Consider the following 22,440-nt stretch of genomic DNA (forward strand, 5'->3'; position numbering starts at 1 on the left):
GTACTTTGGAGGAGAATTTCTCCCAATAGTTGAGTTTGGGCAGCTAAAAAAAAATACGTGTCCGTTATTTTAGACTACTCTATAACATATATAAATATAAATCAAATCGGAACCGGACAGTTGGGTACCTTTCCTTGTAAGTATTTACTCGGTATTTACCTTCTTGAGTATTTACACACTACCCATCTCTATTCTTGAGTAAATCACCTTGAGTGTGTAGTGCGCACAAATTAAAAATAATAAAAAACACATTAATATGAGACCACCTTGGTAACACCTTTCAAACAAAAAAAGGATTACTCAAATCGGACCACGAGGCTCGGAATTATCGGTGAATATAAATAACTATATAAAAAAGTAGCCACAACCAAATACATAAAAAGCGGCCAAGTGCGAGTCGGACTCGCGCATGAAGGGTTCCGTACCATTTATGACGTATTAAAAAAACTACTTTACTAGATCTCGTTCAACATTTTACCACTTTGGACACACATTTTTTCACTTTGGAAGTGTCTCTCGCGCAAACTATTCAGTTTAGAAAAAAATGATATTAGGAACCTAAATATCATTTTTGAAGACCTATCCATAGATACCCCACACGTATGGGTTTGATGAAAAAAATTTTTTTTTATATTTTATGACGTATTAAAAAAAAACTACTCACTAGATCTCGTTCAAACCAATTTTCGGTAGAAGTTTGTATGATAATGTATATCATATATTTTTTTTAGATTTTTCATTATGTTATTTTAGAAGTTACAGGGGGGGGGGGGGACACACATTTTTTCACTTTGGAAGTGTCTCTCGCGCAAACTATTCAGTTTAGAAAAAAATGATATTAGAAACCTAAATATCATTTTTGAAGACCTATCCATAGATACCCCACACGTATGGGTTTGATGAAAAAAAAATTATTTTTTATTTTATGACGTATTAAAAAAAAACTACTTACTAGATCTCGTTCAAACCAATTTTCGGTGGAAGTTTTCATGGCAATGTATATCATATATTTTTTTTAGATTTTTCATTTTGTTATTTTAGAAGTTACAGGGGGGGGGGGACACATTTTACCACTTTGGAAGTGTCTCTCGCGCAAACTATTCATTTTCGAAAAAAATGATATTAGAAACCTCAATATCATTTTTGAAGACCTATCCATAGATACCCCACACGTATGGGTTTGATGAAAAAAGATTTTTCGAGTTTCATTTCTAGGTATGGGGAACCCCCAAAATTTTGTTTTTTTTTTTTCTATTTTTGTGTGAAAATCGTAATGCGGTTCATAGAATACATCTACTTACAAAGTTTGAACAGTATAGCTCTTATAGTTTCGGAAAAAAGGGGCTGTGACATAATCGGACAGACAGACGGACATGACGAATCTATAAGGGTTCCGTTTTTTGCCATTTGGCTACGGAACCCTAAAAAGGAATAATACGCAAACTGGGGGGTCCCACTATATCCCATAATGCTCATAAATTTTGCCCGCAAAACTATTTCTAAACTTGCATTAACAATATCATATGTAACTTCTGCCTTCGTCAACCTTATTTATAGCCCGAAGTTGTGACTTTCCTACAAAAATAGGGGCCAATCACGGTTAATTAAATAACCAATTATTAGGAGCCAACTATTCAGTTACGCAGTTCATTTGTTCTTATATCTATTTGATCTGTCTCTAAGATCTAGAAAGTTTCCCGCAGCTATGCAAATCGAAATTAAATCCATAAAAAGAAAATGACATCGTAACTAATCCATTATGCTTATCAGAGCATTTAGTGGCAAAAAGTCGATTTACTATTTGTTATAGGGCTTTCTAAAAAGAGAACGAAGGTGTGGAATCATTAAATCCGCGTTCACTCACTTCTTACAAAAAATCGCAAGGCCGGCTATAATTAGACTTTCACCTATTATTAATCCCTGATAGAATGTAATATGTAGGTACATACTTAGTATGGCAAAAATAACTATAAAATCTATAGCTTCTGCTTCGGAAGAATATCTGATTATGATAATGTTCTTAGAACTCAGTTTTTAATTGGTCCCGTTTATGTCAAAACTCAGTTCTGACGATGGGGTCCATGAGGAATCGAAGGAACTCTTCAAATGTGAAAGGCATACATATACTGATTTTTGTATTTTCTTTAACAAATGAAGCATTTACATTTCAAAAAGTGACATTTCATGAAGTGGAACTGCTGATGATGATCAGAATGCAACTCTTCAACGACGCATAGTACCTACACGTTTGGCGATTTGTCCTCTTCGCTGTTTGTTAAGCGAATTAGATTTTGAAGACAAATTTTTGACAAGTTCGAGTTCTGACGATGGGCTCCATGAGGAATCGAGGGAACTCCTCAAAAGGCATATATATAGTGATCTTAGTATTTTCATTAACAAATCAAGTATTTACATTTGTAGAAGTGATATTTGATGAAGTGGAACTGCTGATGATGAACAGAACGGAACTTCAACGATGCATGGTTACAACTAAAAATTAACTCAAGTTTACTCATTCATTAGTTAATGTCCTAAAATAACTCATGCTACTAGCAAAAAATCCTTCGTTTTATCAGTATTTTGCGTAACGCAATGTATAAATACGATCTCACTTTCCTTGCTGTAAATTCAAACTAGGTTAAATAATGTCGTATCGGTCGTATGATACAAGTTATAAAACAAAATAAACAATTTCCGGCAATGATATCGTTCTGCATGACTAATCTGACGCATAATAGTTATTTGCTTTACAAGGGGCAAAGTTGTTGTTTAACCGCTCGTGCTAATATTGATACCCAAGCAAGCGAAAGATTCCAAAATTGAACCACGAGCGTAGCGAGTGGTTCGAGAAGTGGAATCTTGAGCGTTGCGAGGGTTTCAAGGCACGACGGTTAAACAAACTTTGCCTCCGAGTGAAACACAACATTTTTCACCACACCAACGGTAGTAAAATAGTAACTATGAAATACCAAAACAAAACAAACCAAATCAAATCTAAATGAACGTAATTATATATTTATCATCCAAAGTCATCATTTAAAAGTCAATTCTACCAGCTAACATAAGGAAACGACTCAAAAGTTGCATCTAATTACTTTGTCCCACATGTGGATAAAATGCAACTTTCTCATTAGTTTTTGAACAATCAATAGGGCCTTTACCAGTTTCTGTGGTGAAAAAATAGTTACTGCGCTAAACGACTATTGTGTAATGTAAACAATCTATAATTAATTAATTGAAATTATTTTTCTTTTATACTGGGTTTGAAAAAATCACGACTTTCTTACGGCGGCTCTTCTTGGAACAGGGGTTTTAAAGTGAAACTTTTTTTTAGATCGCCTCAATTTTTTTGTCCATCTATTGCATGTCGCATTAAAGCATTAGTAAAATTGTAAACTGCAAGCGGTGGATTCAACCTACTTGGTACTTATACCTGCTCTTATTAGGTACTAGTACCTGGGCGACCGAGCTTTGCTCGGTTATAACTATTTACTGTAATATGGTGGTGTATAGGTGATAATCTTAACTACATTTTTTTACTAAATTAAACTTGTCTAAAACAATAAAAATTTAAAAAAATATATATAAACTTGAACATAAAAAAAAGAAACAAAAGCTAGCCACCGGGCGAGATACGAACCCGTAACACTCGTTTAGCAGTCCGCGTCTTAACCCGCTGGACCAGACGGACAGTGGCCGGCAACACGAAATTAGCGACCATATTCTGCGTCGAAAGAAAAACGCATGAAAACTCGAAAACACGCGTTTTCCCAAACATAAGACTAATCTAGATCGATTGTTTACCCCCAAAAACCCCCATATACCAAATTTCAGCAAAATCGTTAGAGCCGTTTCCGAGATCCCGGAAATATATATATATATATATATATATAGTACCTGGGCGACCGAGCTTTGCTCGGTTATAACTATTTATTGTAATATGGTGGTGTATAGGTGATAATCTTAACTACATTTTTTTAACTAAATTAAACTTGTCTAAAACAATAAAAATTAAAAAAATATATATAAACTTGAACATATAAAAAAAAAAAAAAAAGTTAGTCACCGGGCGAGATTCGAACCCGTAACACTGGTTTAGCAGTCCGCGTCTTAACCCGCTGGACCAGACGGACAGTGGCCGGCGTCACGAAATTAGCGACCATATTCTGCGTCGAAAGAAAAACGCATGAAAACTCGAAAACACGCGTTTTCCCAAACATAAGACTATACCTATAGCCACCGGGCGAGATTCGAACCCGTAACACTCGTTTAGCAGTCCGCGTCTTAACCCGCTGGACCAGACGGACAGTGGCCGGCAACACGAAATTAGCGACCATATTCTGCGTCGAAAGAAAAACGCATGAAAACTCGAAAACACGCGTTTTCCCAAACATAAGACTAATCTAGATCGATTGTTTACCCCCATATACCAAATTTCAGCAAAATCGTTAGAGCCGTTTCCGAGATCCCGGAAATATATATATACAGGGTGATTCATGAGACGTGAGCAGGACTAAGCCTACACAATCAGTAAATGTTAATGAACCGTTCATCATCATATTTAAGTAAAGCAATCTCGCTTTATTTCTGTTATTTAACTTTTTGGGAAGGACAAATTTGATAATCTACAATTATGGACACCCTACAACACTTAATTAAGAAAGATAAAACCTCTTTAACCGTTATGACAGCAGTTTGATTATGAAGAAAACAAAATGTCACACTTGAGTGAGATACGATTTTTCAAAAGTAACCAGACTCCGATGACATTGAATTTGTAACTTGTTATGGATAAAACAAAGAGGGTGACCATACATGGCGTAAATAAATAAAAACATTTTTTTTGAACAGTAAAAAATAAAAGAACGTTAATCTCACAAATACTGGTACGAAACAGTTGCTTATAACTTACTGAATGCTCAAGCTTGATCCTGCTCACGTCTCCTGAATCACCCTGTATATAGTACCTGGGCGACCGAGCTTTGCTCGGTTATAACTATTTATTGTAATATGGTGGTGTATAGGTGATAATCTTAACTACATTTTTTTAACTAAATTAAACTTGTCTAAAACAATAAAAATTAAAAAAATATATATAAACTTGAACATATAAAAAAAAAACAAAAGTTAGTCACCGGGCGAGATTCGAACCCGTAACACTGGTTTAGCAGTCCGCGTCTTAACCCGCTGGACCAGACGGACAGTGGCCGGCATCACGAAATTAGCGACCATATTCTGCGTCGAAAGAAAAACGCATGAAAACTCGAAAACACGCGTTTTCCCAAACATAAGACTATACCTTTATACCTTTAAACGAGCAATTCTTGTATATATATATATATATATATATATACAAGAATTGCTCGTTTAAAGGTATAAGATTTTTGTATACCAAATCAAAACAATAAACATACTTAAGTACTTTACTATTATAAACTCTAATACGCAGATTGAATTAAATTTTATAGTTGGATTATTTTATCCGTGGGTGGTCACTTTAATGTATCGATAATTGTAAGGTACCTTAATTACATTCAAAATTCAAGAACATTTTTTAAGAGTCTGTGGTCCGCTTCGCAACTAATCCCGAGAATTGGCGTATTAGGCACTAGTTTTTACGAGAGCGTCTGCCATCTGACCTTTCAACCCAGAGTGGAAACTAGGCCTTATCGGGATTAGTCCGCGGTTTCCGCACGATGTTTTCCTTCACCCAAAAGCGTCTGGTAAATATCAAATATATCATACATAAGTTCCGAAAAACTCATTGGTATGAGCCGGTGTTTCAACCCGTGACCTCCGGATTAAAAGTCGCATACCGCTAGGCTACCAACGCTCCGATAGGCATTCAAATTTGAAATTAGGTATTACACATACAAATTAAAATACATTGTTGCATGCAAATATATTGATATTAATCAATTATGCAATAATATTCATTGTCAAATAGCTATAGTTAAAATCATATCAAGTTCATAATTGCGCGTATCACATTACGAATTCATAATTACGAGTATTACGTCTTAATTCGTTTACGTACGTACTTTACGTCTTAATACGTTTCGTTATACCTATAGTTAATTATTGTAGATTTAATTTGTAATGGCATTTTGTACGAGATGTGTAAGTAAGAAAAATATTCTTTAAAAAAATAAAATTGACACCGTATTTTTGGGCTGTATTGGTTTTTACGGAAGAGAGTGTTTTATTTAACATCGCTTGCTTATTTCTGCGGAGTTATTTTTAGTTCTAAAATATGCAATATAGTTTCTATAAGCGTGTGATCACTGATCACGAGCGAATGAAGCTAATATTGGCGATTTTCATAACAGGTCTACTGTTTTGTTTTATCTCACTTAATCTACCCACGCCACCATAATAAGCGGTCTTCACAAGATGAGAACATGCACGCCACTCTGGTGTGCAAGCGGGACATCACAATATACGTGCATAACACTGTCCTGCTCACACACCGGAGCGTTATACGGATCCCCATCCACCGTGATAACTGCGATGGATATCTGCATATATCTGCACGATCACAGATAATGACAGTACTACATTAATATGTATTATATGTAGTCTATTTATTATTATTTATTAATACTACGAGTATGTAGCTTATTCCTAAGAGCGTTTTCACATAGTCTATTTCGATATCGTATGTAGAATCGTTCATACGCTCGTAACGCACGTAACTACGTAGACGACCAGAAATATATGATCATTGTCAAGAGGGCACTTTTATTCGCGGCGTTTATTTTTTTATTACACTTAGGATGATATGCCAATTAATTATTAAAAAAAAAGTTCCAATGATATTCCGCAATATGACGCGTGTGTTAAGTACGTATGTACGATTCTACATACGATATCGGAATAGAATACATATTAAAAGTAACATACAATTAGTAAGAAGTCCAAAGGCGAACTTATCCCTTTGAAATATATCTTCCAGTTAACCTTTGAGTAGATGAGAGGAGAGAGTGAAAAGAGGGTGACATAAGCAATATGTACAACAATAAACCAGAAAGACAAAGGATATAAATGCATTCATAATTTTAAGATTCCGTAGCTCACTATCTGTCTGTCCATCCCTCAATCAGACAATTTGCTCCGAAACTATTGGAGCGATTGAATTAAAATTTGCACACAACATGCTACACATTATGTATGTTAATCGGTGACAAAAGAAGGACGTCTATCGTAAATATTAAAACTTAGAATTTGCATAATATATTTTATACAGGGCTACTTTTTGGAAGGGAAATTTAAAAAATGATAGTAGATTTTCAGAAGCAGTTACTTTCTAGCTGAGGATTAATCATCATTGAATCTGAAGTACCTATGCAAGGAGCCTCCCAGAGTCATATATAGTGCTTTTCTCAAAAATTGTGCAAGAAATATAAATATTATACAGAAAAAACGTTCTCACGTATATATTTTCACAGAAAGAAAAAACAATTGTAACATTTTTTATGGCATCGCGCTCCTGGCGCATTCAGTCAGACGATTAAAACGGGGAAACGGAATTAAAGAAGTACATTAAAACGGGTAGGACGGAATTTTGGAAAAGGATCAGTAATAGGTAAACTAAATTAAAGTTTAATGTTGTGACGTGAAGTAAATGAATAGTTTTGTATAATGATTTAAATATATATGGATAAGAATCATTAAGATGTATACAGGAGTGTTGTAATAGATGAAGGAAAGAATTTTAACAATTATAAAATTTGATTTGCCGCCTTTTTATTTTTTAATTAAAAAATAAAAGTGTATTTACTGCTAAAGATACGCCAATTTATTTGAAACAGCTAAATAGTTGCGGTACCAACATTATATTATTAAGTTCTGATCATCTATTTGGCTGTTTGATATGGCCATTTCAACTTTTTAGAAAGTTTGGAACTCGGCAATAATTGGAATTTATATATATTATAATGATTTGACTGTTTTTATTTTTGACTGACCTTAAACTACGCAAGTACGCACTTCGCGACCTATTTTTAACTGGCAAAGTCGACTTTGCCATTAATTTTTGAGAAATACTATTTAGTATGCAAATTACCTATGTCGTGTGCCATCAAATCGAAGGGCTCATTGTGAGAATCTCAAAAATAATTTTTACAGAGGTAATAATAAGGCTAAAACGAATATCAATATACCTAAATACATTTCAGATTGTGAAACCATTTGTTTGTTTTTAGTGAAACGGGTGGTAAATTGTATATTTTTTTTTATGTTACTAGGCAAACACATTCAGCAAAATTCGCACGAACGGTATTACCGGTTTTGGTCAAACATTAAATTAAGTAACTAATTCATTTTTACATCTCATAACTGCACGTAGGCAACATTTAAGGCAAGTGCGTTGATTTATAAAAAAAAAAAACATACCTTTTAAAAAAAGTGGATTCCTCTTTCCTATCGTGTCCAATTCAAATCGTGGCAATTTTTGGCAGCGTTGGTACTACGCGTGGCCGCTCGGAGCCCCGCGGTCACACTGCTTGTGAAACCCGGCACCATCCTCTTATCATTCTCGATTTGATTGGCGTAGCGGACGTATCAACAATAATATATTTAAGCAGGTGAAGCTTTTATTGGTAACGAATCGTTTTAAATAATAATGGCTGATATGCAAAAGGAAGCGATGCGGTTAATACTTATCCTACCTGCAACTTTTTAGTTAACTGCGTGGGTAATTTATTTATTTAATCATGTGGCGTATTTACATAAATATATCAAACAATATGTAGCCAAATAAAATAATTATAAATCACCATTCAGGGTCCCAAGCCACCAGATTGCGTAAGGACAGGTGTTAATTTTTTTAAACGTCTTACGGGGTCTGGAAAAGAGTGCAGATAGCAGCGCTGTATATTATGCTCAACGGTTTGAAGCTCTTCACCGCAGTCGCATAACGCAGAGGTAGGTAATGTTTAAGCCAGAAAATAACAGGTAGGTCCCTCAAAACTTCAAATTATTTTAGTGATATGAGAATGGAATAAATCCCTAAATAAGCGACTAAATAAAATTTAATAACAAATAAACACATAAGAATAAGGTGCCCCGGGTCATCTTCGTACCTTTAGGTAGGTATGTATCTAATGGTGCCAACAACTCCGTATCTGAGTGTGTGATGCTTCATATATTCTTATATGGTAATAACTTATAACAACATATAAAAATACCTGTTCTCTTCTATAATTGAGTTTTTATTTGTTAATATTATTGATTATTTCAGTCATAATTGTCTTTGGTAAGTAATCCCCAAACTGAGAACTCGCGGTTCGCCATAAACTATAACGTCGATTCATAGACATCTCTTTAACTTTTGACGTGGTTAAATAAAAAATATGGAAATCATATCATAAAATAAGAATAAAATCAATGTGGGCGAACTATGTCCATAATTGACCCCCGTTTTATTATTGACCGCCGGACGCTGTGCTAGTTTTTACACAACGGATGGAGTGAGATATAAGACAGGGCGTGCTACTCGCGCAAGCGGTAATCCTGGATTGCTGAATTCTCAAGTACCCGTTTTTAGTATCCGGCGATTGAGAGCGAGATGAGACATGCAATCAGACTTGTTAAAAACAGAAAGAAAGGTACTTTGGAATCCAATAATTTAAGTTAACCGTCGGCTGAAATCGCTCTCTCTCTCTAATAGGCTCTTCTATCTCCAAAACCCCTTGATCGAGCCTGCTCATAATTTAATGAATAAAATATAATGCCTTCAACCACACGTTTCCGCAATTTTATTTAAATTAGATCAAAACTTAAGTTACTCGTATAGTCCACAACCATCATCTTCATCATCATTTAAACCATCATCATCATCATCATCTTAAAAACATCGAAATGCCGGGACGTGCCCTTAGCCAGCCGTGTGTTCCATCCAAGTTGAATGTAAAAACTTCACTTCGCTTCGCTAGCTCGTTCGATAAACAAGAAATTTGCTGACATCCGCACACTATTGAACTATGTATATCAACTTACCTAGGTACTTATTATTTTATGGCTATAGTCAACCATGTAACGACTATTACGTACTAGATACAACATCTTGAACACCTGCGAGTAAGTTATTAGGTACCATTTATTTCCTATACTACTATATTTGTAACTACACAAGTACACAGTCAAGTGGAAAATATGGGTGTATTCATCTTACTCAAAAATATGATACATAGCTCTTATATGTTGGCAAAATAAGAACTACCTATGGGATATTTTTTTGAGTAAATTGTATGCACCTATAAATTTACACTTGATTACTTAATAAAGACATGTCTTTGATATAATTATGCATGTCTATAAAATAAGTCAGTTAAGTGGCACCTAATGTATTTTAAAAATAAAATTTAATCTACACCACAAAATTTCATTTTTGCAAAGTACCAACAATTGTTTGGAAGTAAATATCTTTAACGAATATAGTCCACTAAGTGTTGTTCACTCTAGCAGATAGCTACATCCCGCTCAGGACTAGAATCAAGAGCGTGAGTAAGGTCTAGGTAGGTAGGTGGTCGATTTTAGCGTTCTCTCAACCGCTCCTAAGGGATACGGGCTCCACTCGCGATAACCTAATTCCAAAATTTGACGATAGCACTAGTTTTTGCAAAAGTTATTCACACGTTCCAAAACAGATCACTAATATTGCAATAGCAATGTGCCACGGGTGTCCACTAACTGACCGGCAGGGTCCCCGCTGAATCGATCAAGTGCGTCGACAATGCCCGGATGTAGGCCTTATGAAACCACAAATTCCCATTGGCATTTTATCCGTCTGGCAAGTTTATAAGGGGTCAACGCTGAATGCCTATTTGACGTAAGGGATTGTTTTAAATGGTATTGGTTCATCGTGATCATTACCTATATAATGATATTAAAACACAATTTATTTCTGCCGGGTATTCGCGAATTCATTTTGTTACTATTATCAGGCGTAAATTACTCCGCGCCGTGCGGCCAGTACCAAAGTTGGTGTTGCAATAAAAAATGACTAAAGCAAAAGCAGTGCATCGCAGCTGGTTGCAGAAACAATGAAATAATGCTGACCACATATTATTATATATGTATAATATGTCCAATGGGCAATATTTAGGTAAGTTCGGTATATGCCTAAACAGGGGTTTTGTACAGTGAACCTTCTATACGTATTACTACATTTATTATGTGCCTTTAAATTTCGTGTTCGTGGATAAATGATGTCCCAGCAAAATGTCAAAACAAAGATATAATTATAGAGTTGTAATGTCTATACCCTCATCTTTTTCATACACTTTTCGTCGGGTAGTTACACAAATCCCTCTTTTGATATTTTGCTGGGACAGGTTATCCACGACCACAACCAGTGAAACCTACGTCGAAACGTCGGAAATAAAAGTAACAAAATTAGTTCGCGGTATACCCTATCAAGTGATGTTTTAATATCATTATATCATCCACAAGGTGTTCAAAGTCAAGTTAATTAAACCTGGTTTATTATGAGCAAAGTATATAGCTAAGTACATACTGTACATAGCTGTATACTTTGCTCATCAAACTCGTTTCTAATGACGCAATTTTCCTCGTTTCACTAAGGATTAATTTGCCATGAAGATACTCAATCGCTCATACACTTGCAGTGCGTGTTGCGTGCGTCATCTAACTGCTATTCGTCATGTAGAAATTTCCCAATGCCCTATTCCCTTTATCGAACCTTGGCAAAAGTAAGGTTGTGCGAATAACCTAGATAATGTGTCACAAACAGACGCGAGTTTACATCTGCAATTAAAATAAATAGGTAGTGATAGATATTAGATACCAACAAATTGTAATCGTGGCCACCAAACCGGAACCTTTGTTTGGTGCCGTTTTTGTGATAGAATTAATCGCCCGGTACATCAATGTAAATGAAGCTTAGATAAGACTTCAAACTCATTCACTTCGTGTCAATGTACCTGCAAAATACCTAGACTTTGCCAGGGGCTGGTGCGAATCAGTAAATTTGTATCTTAATGAGCTCAATTTAAGGTTTCTTTTACTTAACGCTTTGGATAAGTCGTAAACATCGCGCATACTACATAAATTTCGGTTTTTTCCACCCTTTATTTAAGTCAATGCCTCTTACCCGGTAGTATGTGTTCAAATAGACTTTTGGAAAGCCATATGATTACATGTAATCAATGGATTCCGCGTATGGGAAACGGATTTTCCCAAACCTCACGGCATGTCAGCAAAAAATGCGGGTAGTCGTGCATCAATCATGCCACAGGGAGCAAGGATTACCCTGAGCTAGAAATTATTCCCAGCGCTTATTGAGTGGCTGTCTCGGTTAAAGGCTTCGAGCACACCGACTGCTAGGTGTGCATGTGCGTTAAAATGTTTGAGCAATGCACGCACACGTCACGCAAGCGGCGTCAGGTATCCATATAGCCATCTACCGAGTCCAATTGTATGATCTAACCTTCTAGGGTCTCACTTAAATATACTTATATATACACAAAATTTAATCCAAATTTGTACTCTGACTATACTTACATTGCATGAATTGACCAGTTAGTGAGTGATTAACTGACGAATTAGAAATTGACGAATCAAGGATTTTGATGGCATTAACGAATTAGGGAAACTGGCAAATTAACGAAAATGGCGAATCAGGGAAAATGACCAGTCGTGCACTAACTCAAATACCTATATGGTTTTATTATTGATTGTTATTTCTTTATGTGACGGCAGTTCAAATTGACAGCAATACCTGGTACGAGTATTGTCAGCTGTTCCAGTGACTGATTTTTACCAGTCATGTGTCAAATCGGCATGACCATGGCATGACGAAGGTAGTTTAAAAAAAACTCATTAAATCGTTAAAACAGCCAAGTGCTAGTCAGCCTCACGCACCGAGAACTGTGAAAGTACCTTTTACATCGATATTCGATGAAAGACGAGGATTGTTCAGACACACAATTTTAAATTTATGTTTAAGTACCTATATTTAGTTATTGTTTATATAAGCAACCTACTCTGTGTTCGAAGTAGGATATAACAATTCAAAATGAAACAGTTTGTATGATTTCAATCAGTATTTTATTATTTACAAAATAATATATAAAAGCTGAAGCTGTAGGGAAACAGATATGCATTATACAACGTAACCGGGTTTAAAATTGTATTTTTATCATATTATCGATTAATTTTAGCAGCTAAAAATAAATCAGCAGTTTTCTAACGCCACCCCGCTTTCCGCAATAAGTAAGGTGGATTGATTGTTAACATGGTAACTATTTCACGCAAGCTTAGTCACATCGCAGCTTGCAGGCAGATATCGGTGGTAAGTTAAACTTACGATAAAAGTAAACTATTCAATGATTGACCCTTTAAAGTACAGTCATAGGCCGCTAACTTTATCATGGAAGGTTACACCTTTGCTACCGTAACATAAGGCTGGAAAAGCCAATCATTGGAGTGTAAGGCCTAGGTATATTAGTGAAATTTACCCTACAAGAAATTGGGCATGGATATTTACAACAATTATGTAATATATAAATATTTAAATAATACTATGAAAAGGAAAACTGAAGTTAATTTTATCTAACATAAAAAATATAAGCAAGTTCACACTATATTTATTCCAATTTAAAAGATTATGAATGGCACAAAATTCTCTGCCCATCTTCACTGTCTGCACGTTTAAGTATACAATACTTTTTTTTTTTTTTATAAAATTACGAACACTTCTTGATTTCCTACTAGCTAATGTATGATGAAAACGAAAACATATAATAAGATACAAATAAGATAGACTAGTCGCTACTGGTGAATAAGGTTAACTTCGTTTACTTTTTATACCATGACGTGATGTCCTTCTAAACCCTACAAGATGAATTTATCTTTTAACATATACAAAGTAAGTTAAAAAACAAAGGATATTATTACAAAACACAAATATATCATGAAAAATGTAAACGTAGATTTAATTATGAGTAAAGTACCTAATAGAATAATGAAATGACACTGCAAAACGTAAAATTAGAAAACTTATCGACTACAAATAAGATAAATGAATACAGAAGGTAACTATTCTGAGTTGGTAATGTAAGAAACATTAGTTATAAATTCGATGTTGTTGGTACAATGCCGAGGTAACATTGATGATTGTGACAATAAATACTGATTTTCATCAATCATTCATCGAAACTATTTATATTTAATATGATCACTTTTCGTTTTTCTATATGATTCGATATAAAAAAAATGGTACAGTATATTTACATATAAATAACATTTTAAACGTCAATCGTGGCACGGTCATGTAATAAAAAAACACACTTAAGCCAAAAATGCTATATTCAACACATAGGTATATCACGAAACAAATAAAATCAGGAATAGACGAATTAATTCCTGTAGTCCATGGATTCATTCCAAGTAAGTAGCCCTTATTTGCTTATTTGCTGGGCTAGTATGTTTGCTGGCCCATTTAATTGCTACATTCTTGCTTGCTATCAAATAAGGGTCGTCTGGAATTCTCTTATCAAATATAAGTTTTTGACCTTTAGAGTCATTGTGAAATACTTGAAAACCCATGATTTTATTGTATTATTATTTTTATTTTGAATTGTTTTCCTATAAATTACTTACACATAAATTCGTCAAAAAATATTCAAAAAACACATAGGGTGGTATTCATCAGCCGACCCTTATTTAATCCAAGACGAAATGTAGCATTTCAATGGCCTATTATGTTTAAAAGCCTCTGTGGGAAAAATTCAACTAATAACTCTCGCGTCAATTGATGGGTCCTATGACACCTGAGTCACATGACAGTACTTATATGGCGTAGCTGTCACGTAAAATGTTTGTACACATGTTTTGGAACATTAGCACATTAATTTATTTAGAAACGAGTCGTTTAAGTAATAGTATCATGGTAAATATATTTTAATTATTTTTTTAATTAAGACCAGCCAAAATAGACTTGAAGGAATTATCATAGAGACCATCATTCGACGCGAGTGGTATAGATAGGTACTGCGGCTGTAGCACGGTCTCATTTTTATTGCCTGTCACTATGCCTGTCATGTTCTAAGTATGTAAGTGCGAAAGTGACTGGAATAGTGCATGTGATAAAAATGCAACCATGCGGCCACCGCTGGTGATATTTGTCTATCGAACTCTTTTAAATAAAATAATCATGGTATAGAACCGTTTCTATATTTTAATGATATGACAAGTAGACACATTAATATCAATAAGGGCCACTTGCGCATTCCAGGGTTAGCCAACTAGCTCAGTGCTAACCGTTTGGTATCTTACAGTTTAACCCTGTATAAACTGCTAACTCGAACGCGTAAGTAGCCCTTATATACTTAAATCCCTCCACCTGTCACACAGACTTTACATTTAATGATCACTCTTGTACTAAGCCCTAAAAGGCTTTGTCATCCATCGCTTTATTATCGCCAGATATTAAATACTTTGGTTTGAGCCTTTTCTCTTTGTAATATTTTTGTTTTGACTATTAACGACCAAAATTTAGCGATGAAACTATACTACTTCCTTATTTTGCAGCAATACTCTAATTAAACTAGACGTGCTAGGCAATTGTTATTTCGGTGTACATTTTGTTATATTCTTTGCGCCTATACCATACAGCAGGGAAAATCATGATACCGCTGACGTAAAACATTCGTCTCTTGCTACGTAGGCTCAAAAAGTACCAATTGATACTTTATGTGCCAAAAAGTAGGTATCCTGCTGCGAGCAGTAACGAAATAATTTAGGATATATTTGGGACTGTTATTAGTGCAGCGTGGTGTTGAAGTTTCTGTGAATCCGAGCGGAGCGGCGCAGGACGTGCGGCTGCAACGAGGGGAAGCCCCCTTCCACGACGCGAACGATACGTATGTGTATCTGAAAAAAAAAGTAATGCAGATAAAACTGGGAATCGACTGTGCCGGGCATTTATAAATAAAGTAGTTGTTTCATTCTAAAGTAAAATAAAAGTCATTAGATAACAATGTTTTGCAACAGCATCGAACTTTGTGTTATACTAACGCATTTACTAACCTAACATAACCTACTTCAATGCCTTTTTCTCACGAAAACGTTGAGTAGCATCAGATTACATATTCAACTTACTGATCCATTTCTTAAAATGTTACATGCACTTTTAAATATACATGCACTATGTAATAATATGTGATGTGGGTATAGAATGATTATTCTAATATAACATATTTGTCTCATTGATAATGATAATTTTAGCTCATTTGTTGTTCATACTGATAGTTACGCCTTGACTTGTTATTATAACTTTGACCTATAGCACATAAATGAGTTCAGCTTAATATACAGTAGATTGAACAAATAATAACTAAATAAATATTGATGTGAGATAATTAAACACTTGCCTAAACCACAAAGTAAAATAGCGGCGGCGCGCGCCGGATTTTTTTTATTTTATTTTGTGCCTAAACCCAGAATTAGCTAAAATAAAGTAATTTATTTAGCTAAAAAAAGGTTAAGTTAAAACTGTAATTTCTGATACCGACTTATAATTTCACTTATCAGTAAAGTCAGTTTCTACATTGATACTCGCACTGACGGTGATAAACGAAACAAGCGAAGCGTTCGGTAGGTCTGTGAACTAAACAAATAAAAAATTGAAACGCTCGGCGGGCCGGCTGCCGCGGCCGGGTGGACGGGGCCCGCGTCATGGATTCCCGATTACCGGGTGGAGTTTTACGTTTCTGGAAATATCTTTAAGTAACAATATTTGAAACGTCAACCAAATACATTGTCTCTAATTACCTAAAATATTTAATGTTACGAATTTGGCTCTTTGGCTCTTGTTTATGGTAAAATGTTGCCAGCGAATAAAAACTGATGGTAATTAATTGTTTTACAGGATTTGTCTATATAGGTAAAAAACTTAAGTCACCTGTTGTATGTAGTTGTGACGTGTTCGAATGGACATTTGTTTTGTTTGTGTGTGTCTTTTAAACATGTATTGTCTATTCGAACACGTCACAACTACATACAACAGGTGACTTAATTAAGTTTTTTACCTATACCATCCCATTACTGGTGCCTGTTCCATTACAGGAGTGTTTACTATACATATATGTATTTGAAACTCCACCAAATGTTACGAGTAAAAGCGCGAAGTCGATGTTTTTGTTTACAATTCATAATTCCACTTATCACTGAAAATGGTTAACCAGCCTGTATCCTGACGTGTTTTTTAACCTACGAATCAGCATTATTCTGTGAGCGCCGCTAAATTAATAGTCTACCAGATATACTAGTAGGGGAAAGTGTTGTATCATGGGCCACAGTAGATCTTTTGCAATAACTTTGCTAGTATTAGGGTAACAGTCGATCTTTCTATACGTTTATTTCCGAGCTTGCTTAAAAAAAATATTGGGTTTAGATTAGATAAGAAAACTCTTACAAAAAAGTACATAGTTTTCATCAAAATAAAAATAGCGGTTGGTAGTGTTGGTACCTCGTGTTTGTTGACTTGTCTCTTGAAGTACTTGTGGAAGCGCGTGGAGAGGGCCCACACGGCGCCGTTGTCGCGCTCGGCCCACCGCACCTCTGCGCAGAATTGCAGCTTCTCCGGGTCTTGGGCGAGCACTCTGCAATACAATATTATTTAGTTAATTTGGCATTCAATATCAACAATATTAACCTTTAACAGACACCACTGTGAAGTCTTAGTACTTTGAAATAACGATAGGGATAAAATATACGAATGAATTACTTAAACACATTAATTGACTTACAGCAACCAATGTATTCAATTATTCAAGTCAGATCATAAAATTGTACTAAAATCTGAACAATGATAATAAAACCGGTTTACCATTTTCGTGCATTTGCTATGAGTACTATAATTAATTTATAAGGAACAGGTAGCTACATGGCTAACAGTCTGAAGGAACCTATAATCAGTGTTGGCCGAAACGTTAATGCAATTAACCATTATTGGCCATTAACCATTATAAATTGAACCATAAACTGTAACCGTCCGTTACGGCTTACTGTTCAATTTATTGTGGTTATTGCAATTAACGATCGGCCAACAGTGCCTATAATTCGTCGGTTAGTGTTCTACTCCTGATATTGGCTTCAATATTATAGGTGCATATAGTTAATTGTGTCAAGGTAAGGTACCGAATCACTATTGTAAGCAAGTAACCCACATGAGCCTCTCGTTCTCAAAATATCCTATTCTCATTTTATCTAGATTTAAACTTGGTGTAGGTTATAACTAATAATCCGGCATGGTATAAGAATTCGGTAATTACGGAAAATTCTGTTTCTGTCAATTACCATTTTCGAAATGCACATAGGTAGCTAGGTAGTACTTATAAAACTTACATATAGAAATTTGTATTCGCACTAATACTAACCTATGCGAGTTGCTGATGGGATTCCAAGCAGCGATGGCCGTTTCGACAATGGGGCTGAAGATGATCGTGTCGTCGCGAGGGTCGACGGCGATGCCGAGGCCCTGCGAGGACTTGCGGCCCACGAGGTTCACGGGCAAGTCGGTGCCCTCGGCGGGAGGACCTGCCGCCAGAACTGCGGTAGACACGCTGAATAATCTGGAAAGTAATCGTTATACATTTAATATAGGCAAATATAATTATACACTTCTCTGTGGCCTAGTGATTTGACTGGTAGAAGAGTAAAGGATGACTCATCCGAGTCCGGGCCGGAGCTTCCGGCGCTTCGTTTTCTATGGACAGTATCACGTGATCTCCGGTCATCTGTTATAGATAAGTAAACGCCAGAAGCTCCGGCTCGGACCCGGCCCGGTCTACAGCCAACCGTAAGTTGTTTCCATGCGATTTTCAAACGTGCATGAACTTCTGTGTTTTGCGTATGTGTGTGTTTTTTGTACTTGCTGGTAGATTATGGTAGATTGGCAGTGTTAGGTAACCATATTTGTATTCATCCGCGATGTTCATAGTGAACTGTGATCCTATTTTCCATCCATGGATACTGTATTACGAGATTTAAATCAGACTGACTGGCTGCCAATGGCTGGTAATAGAGTATAGACATCGAGCCAACGAGTACGTAGTTCAATAGATTCAACAATAGTTCTTTCTTTGAAGTCATACTTGACGCCATATTCAGGTCAGGTTACATGGATGGATGTGAGTGTCTCTCTACGTTTTAGTCCAAAGCTTTTATATCGAAACGCTAATTAAACAATGTGCACATGTTCACCTGTCAGTGGCCAACGGCTGGTAATAGAGCAGACCCTGGGCCGGAGAGTGCGCCAGGCCGACGATACCGTCCATCAACGTAAACCGTTCCCCGTTGATGTCGTACTCCCCCATGTCAGGGTCGGGGTACATGGAGGCGTGGGTCACGCGCCATGCGTTGTCGCGGTGCCCGTCGTACACGATTATACCTAGAAATAGGAATAATAAAAATAAGGGTCTGGTACAAAATAGAAAGTATTATCGCATTAGGCGTTGGATAGGTACTATAAGCTGAATACATCTCGCTTTAAAAATTCTCATTCGGGTATTACCTATTCTTTACGCTTGCATATAGTACAAAGTATTTGGATATTTTAGTATTAAAATATACCTAACATTTTTGGTTTATTAGTCCTTAAGCATACAGTATAAACTTCGCTTAAAAGTAATACCTAATACAATATGTATATTAGATTTACCTAACGGAACAATCTCGTTCAGTGTCAGTGCACGATATTTATCAGCGAAAGTTTTTGGATACATTTTATTCCTCAAATGGGATAATACCGAAGCAGTTTAATAACAACATTCCTATCTGCTTTCCTATACCTGAAAAAAATGTAATGGCACTCTATCAGCAGTAGTTTTGAAATGTAGGTTGGTAGAAGCAAGGCTATACAAAACAAGAAAAGCACCTCAAGGGGTACGTACACGCTAGTCACGTAGGCAAGTAACGAGTAGATACCTACAAAGCACGTTTACCCTTGGGCGAGATATTCATTCATACCTACCATGGAACGACGTAATATTGATTGAGCTCTCTAAACTTTTCAATACTCGCGCCATTTATAATTATTATCAAAGGTAAATTTCGCCATTCTAAATAGTTTGTTTTTTTCCAGAATTTCAATACGATACCGAGACTAATTTCCCACACCTCATTTCTTGAAAACAAGTTGTTTGTATTTGCCGCTAGCAGGTACTTACTACTTACCTATGTAAATTGGCAAATTTCACATGAAACAACAGGCAAATGTATTTAACACGAATTCATGATAAAACAAACTTAACGCTTAATTATTTGCGAAGTTGACTCATGTGTGTCTATAGAACGGTGCATATTGACAGATATATTATCTATGTAGATTTACTAAAACCTTTAAACTACTACGCACTCGTAGTAGTTTGTACCTAGTTGTAGCTTCATTAGGCAAATTCGGAATTTCGACTGGCTCTAAATTCCGAAATACGCTAATGGAGTATTTAAGAGGATACGAGAGTTTAGATTTAAATATTTTAGGTGAATATATCCGTCTCGCTAACGGAAGCGGCTCCTAAAACTAGTGTGATAAGGACAACGCCAGATTCAGCGAAAATACCTGCGTAAAAATCTCTAAAAACGATGTTTCGTACTCGATTGTTTCCTCCTTCAAAACTTAACTAAATCTAATGAAATCTAGAGATAATTTTAGTTTTGAATACCATGCTTCTCTTTGCGGCCTAGTAAGTTAGGCCTAGTAAATTGCGAATATTTGAAGTGCACTAGCGTCATAAGAAATAAGAAACACAAACATCAAAAAAAGCAAAACAGTCCGACTCAGATTAATAACAATAATTTGTGTTGAAAAAATCATTGCTCTAGCTTCAAAAACCACGGAGGAAACCGTCGAGTCCGTTTGTATGGAGAAATGGCCACTCCTGTTGCCTCTTCATGTGTTAATATGTCAGTAAAATTGTAGGAGCATATAACAAGATGAGGTTTACCAATTTAAATTATAAAAAAGAAGCAATTATATTTAATTAGTATGTATGGTACATCAATACGTCGTATGTACGTCGACACAGTTAACTGATGAATCAATATGAAAACGATGTTATCGGAACTTAAAACCTAGGATTTTCATCTGTATCATTCTTATTTTGCGAACCACTTACGTTAAGTACGTATGATAAGTTTTTTCGATAGGTGTTGATAGAAATTCAAATGATTTGATCACGAGCCGAGGCCTCACACCTCTTATTAACTTTTTGTGCTTCCCAAGTTACACAGTATACTCTTATGTAACAGACAGTACTTTGGAGGACGAAATAAACAATTGATAGCGCGAACTAAATCGTTTGACTCTTACTGTTTTTTAAAGTTCCGTTATCAAAGGGCATAAAATAAATAATGAAGGGCCCCATACGAAAAAAACTAAAAGTCAATATGAGGGAAGAAGTCTGCTAAACATTATTTAAAGTTCTGGATTAGATTAATCAAGTTTATTATTTATTATAAGATAAACAGATGGACGGACGGTTGAAGTGAAATACTCGTATATTGCTGCCACAATAAAAAATGGTAAAGCTTAAATTGGTGTCTTAGCCGAATTTTTGGGGAATATGTGCCCGTAATTGGACTAAATATGAAGTATGACTGGCTAGTATATATTAAAAATACCTATCACTTAAAATAGGACACTCAAGGTCTGTTAATATATTACCCAATATTGCATTATTTTTGTACAAGACTGTTTGATGCCTAAATAAAATAAAATAAACTCATTCAATGATGCCTTGAATCTAATGAAATAAAGTACCTACCTTTTACTTTATACGTCCGAACTAGTTTTCAAACTTCAACTTCAACATTTATTCAGCAAATGGGTCACAAGGGCACTTTTAGGGTCTCCCCAAACCAGTCGACGCGGAGTCGGCTTTCGCCGAGTGTTTTACACCACACTATTCGCATTTAGCCGATCGACCGTCTCCGCGGTTGGACACCTGCGTTTAGCAGTCTCATCCTCCTTGCGGCCGTAGAGACGCCCGATCGCCTGCGACTTGCTATCGCAACAGTTGTAAAGCGACGGTCGGCTCTCCCGTGCTCCGTCCTGCCGTCGAGACGTCAGACAGCACACGTACAGCCGTTGAGTCCGACGAACAGATGTAGGACGGCGGGTGATTGGCAATCGTAAATCTCATTTTTGGAGACTGGTTGTTAAACAACCTGAGTTTGAAATTGAACAGACCTGTAAGATTATTTTCCTTGGTAATTGTTACATATTATATAATAACCTGTGATGATGGATATTTTACGTAGACGGGCATGGAAAAAAAGGCTTACCAGCATTTTTATCGTAGCCTACTTCTTGGAAGAGCTAGAACAGCAGCAAAAGCGGAGGCGACCGTGGGTTGATTCTTTGTGGCAATATAGATCACTATACTTAGAGTCAGACACGGCATATAAACACTT

At 35.9% G+C, this 22,440-nt stretch overlaps 2 protein-coding genes across 3 annotated transcripts in view; both read right to left on the minus strand.

The window, feature by feature from the left end:
* LOC133522174 (protein yellow-like) overlaps positions 1–8,554 on the minus strand; it is a 25,665-nt gene extending 17,111 nt beyond the window's left edge. The window contains exon 1 of the mRNA XM_061857402.1: positions 8,395–8,554. The gene's annotated coding sequence lies outside the window, so the exon portion shown is untranslated. The remainder of the gene's footprint in view (positions 1–8,394) is intronic.
* Positions 8,555–13,048: 4,494 nt separating this feature from the next.
* LOC133522175 (protein yellow-like) overlaps positions 13,049–22,440 on the minus strand; it is a 54,036-nt gene continuing 44,644 nt past the window's right edge. For both annotated transcript variants that reach the window (XM_061857405.1, XM_061857403.1), the window contains exons 5-8: positions 19,231–19,417; positions 18,405–18,599; positions 17,495–17,627; positions 13,049–15,897 (exon numbers count right to left, since the gene is read on the minus strand). In XM_061857405.1, the coding sequence (XP_061713389.1) occupies positions 15,787–15,897; positions 17,495–17,627; positions 18,405–18,599; positions 19,231–19,417 (626 nt within the window). In that variant the 3' untranslated portion in view covers positions 13,049–15,786. The remainder of the gene's footprint in view (positions 15,898–17,494; positions 17,628–18,404; positions 18,600–19,230; positions 19,418–22,440) is intronic.

The sequence above is a fragment of the Cydia pomonella genome, chromosome 10 (genome assembly GCF_033807575.1).
Source record: "Cydia pomonella isolate Wapato2018A chromosome 10, ilCydPomo1, whole genome shotgun sequence".
NCBI lineage: Eukaryota > Metazoa > Arthropoda > Insecta > Lepidoptera > Tortricidae > Cydia > Cydia pomonella.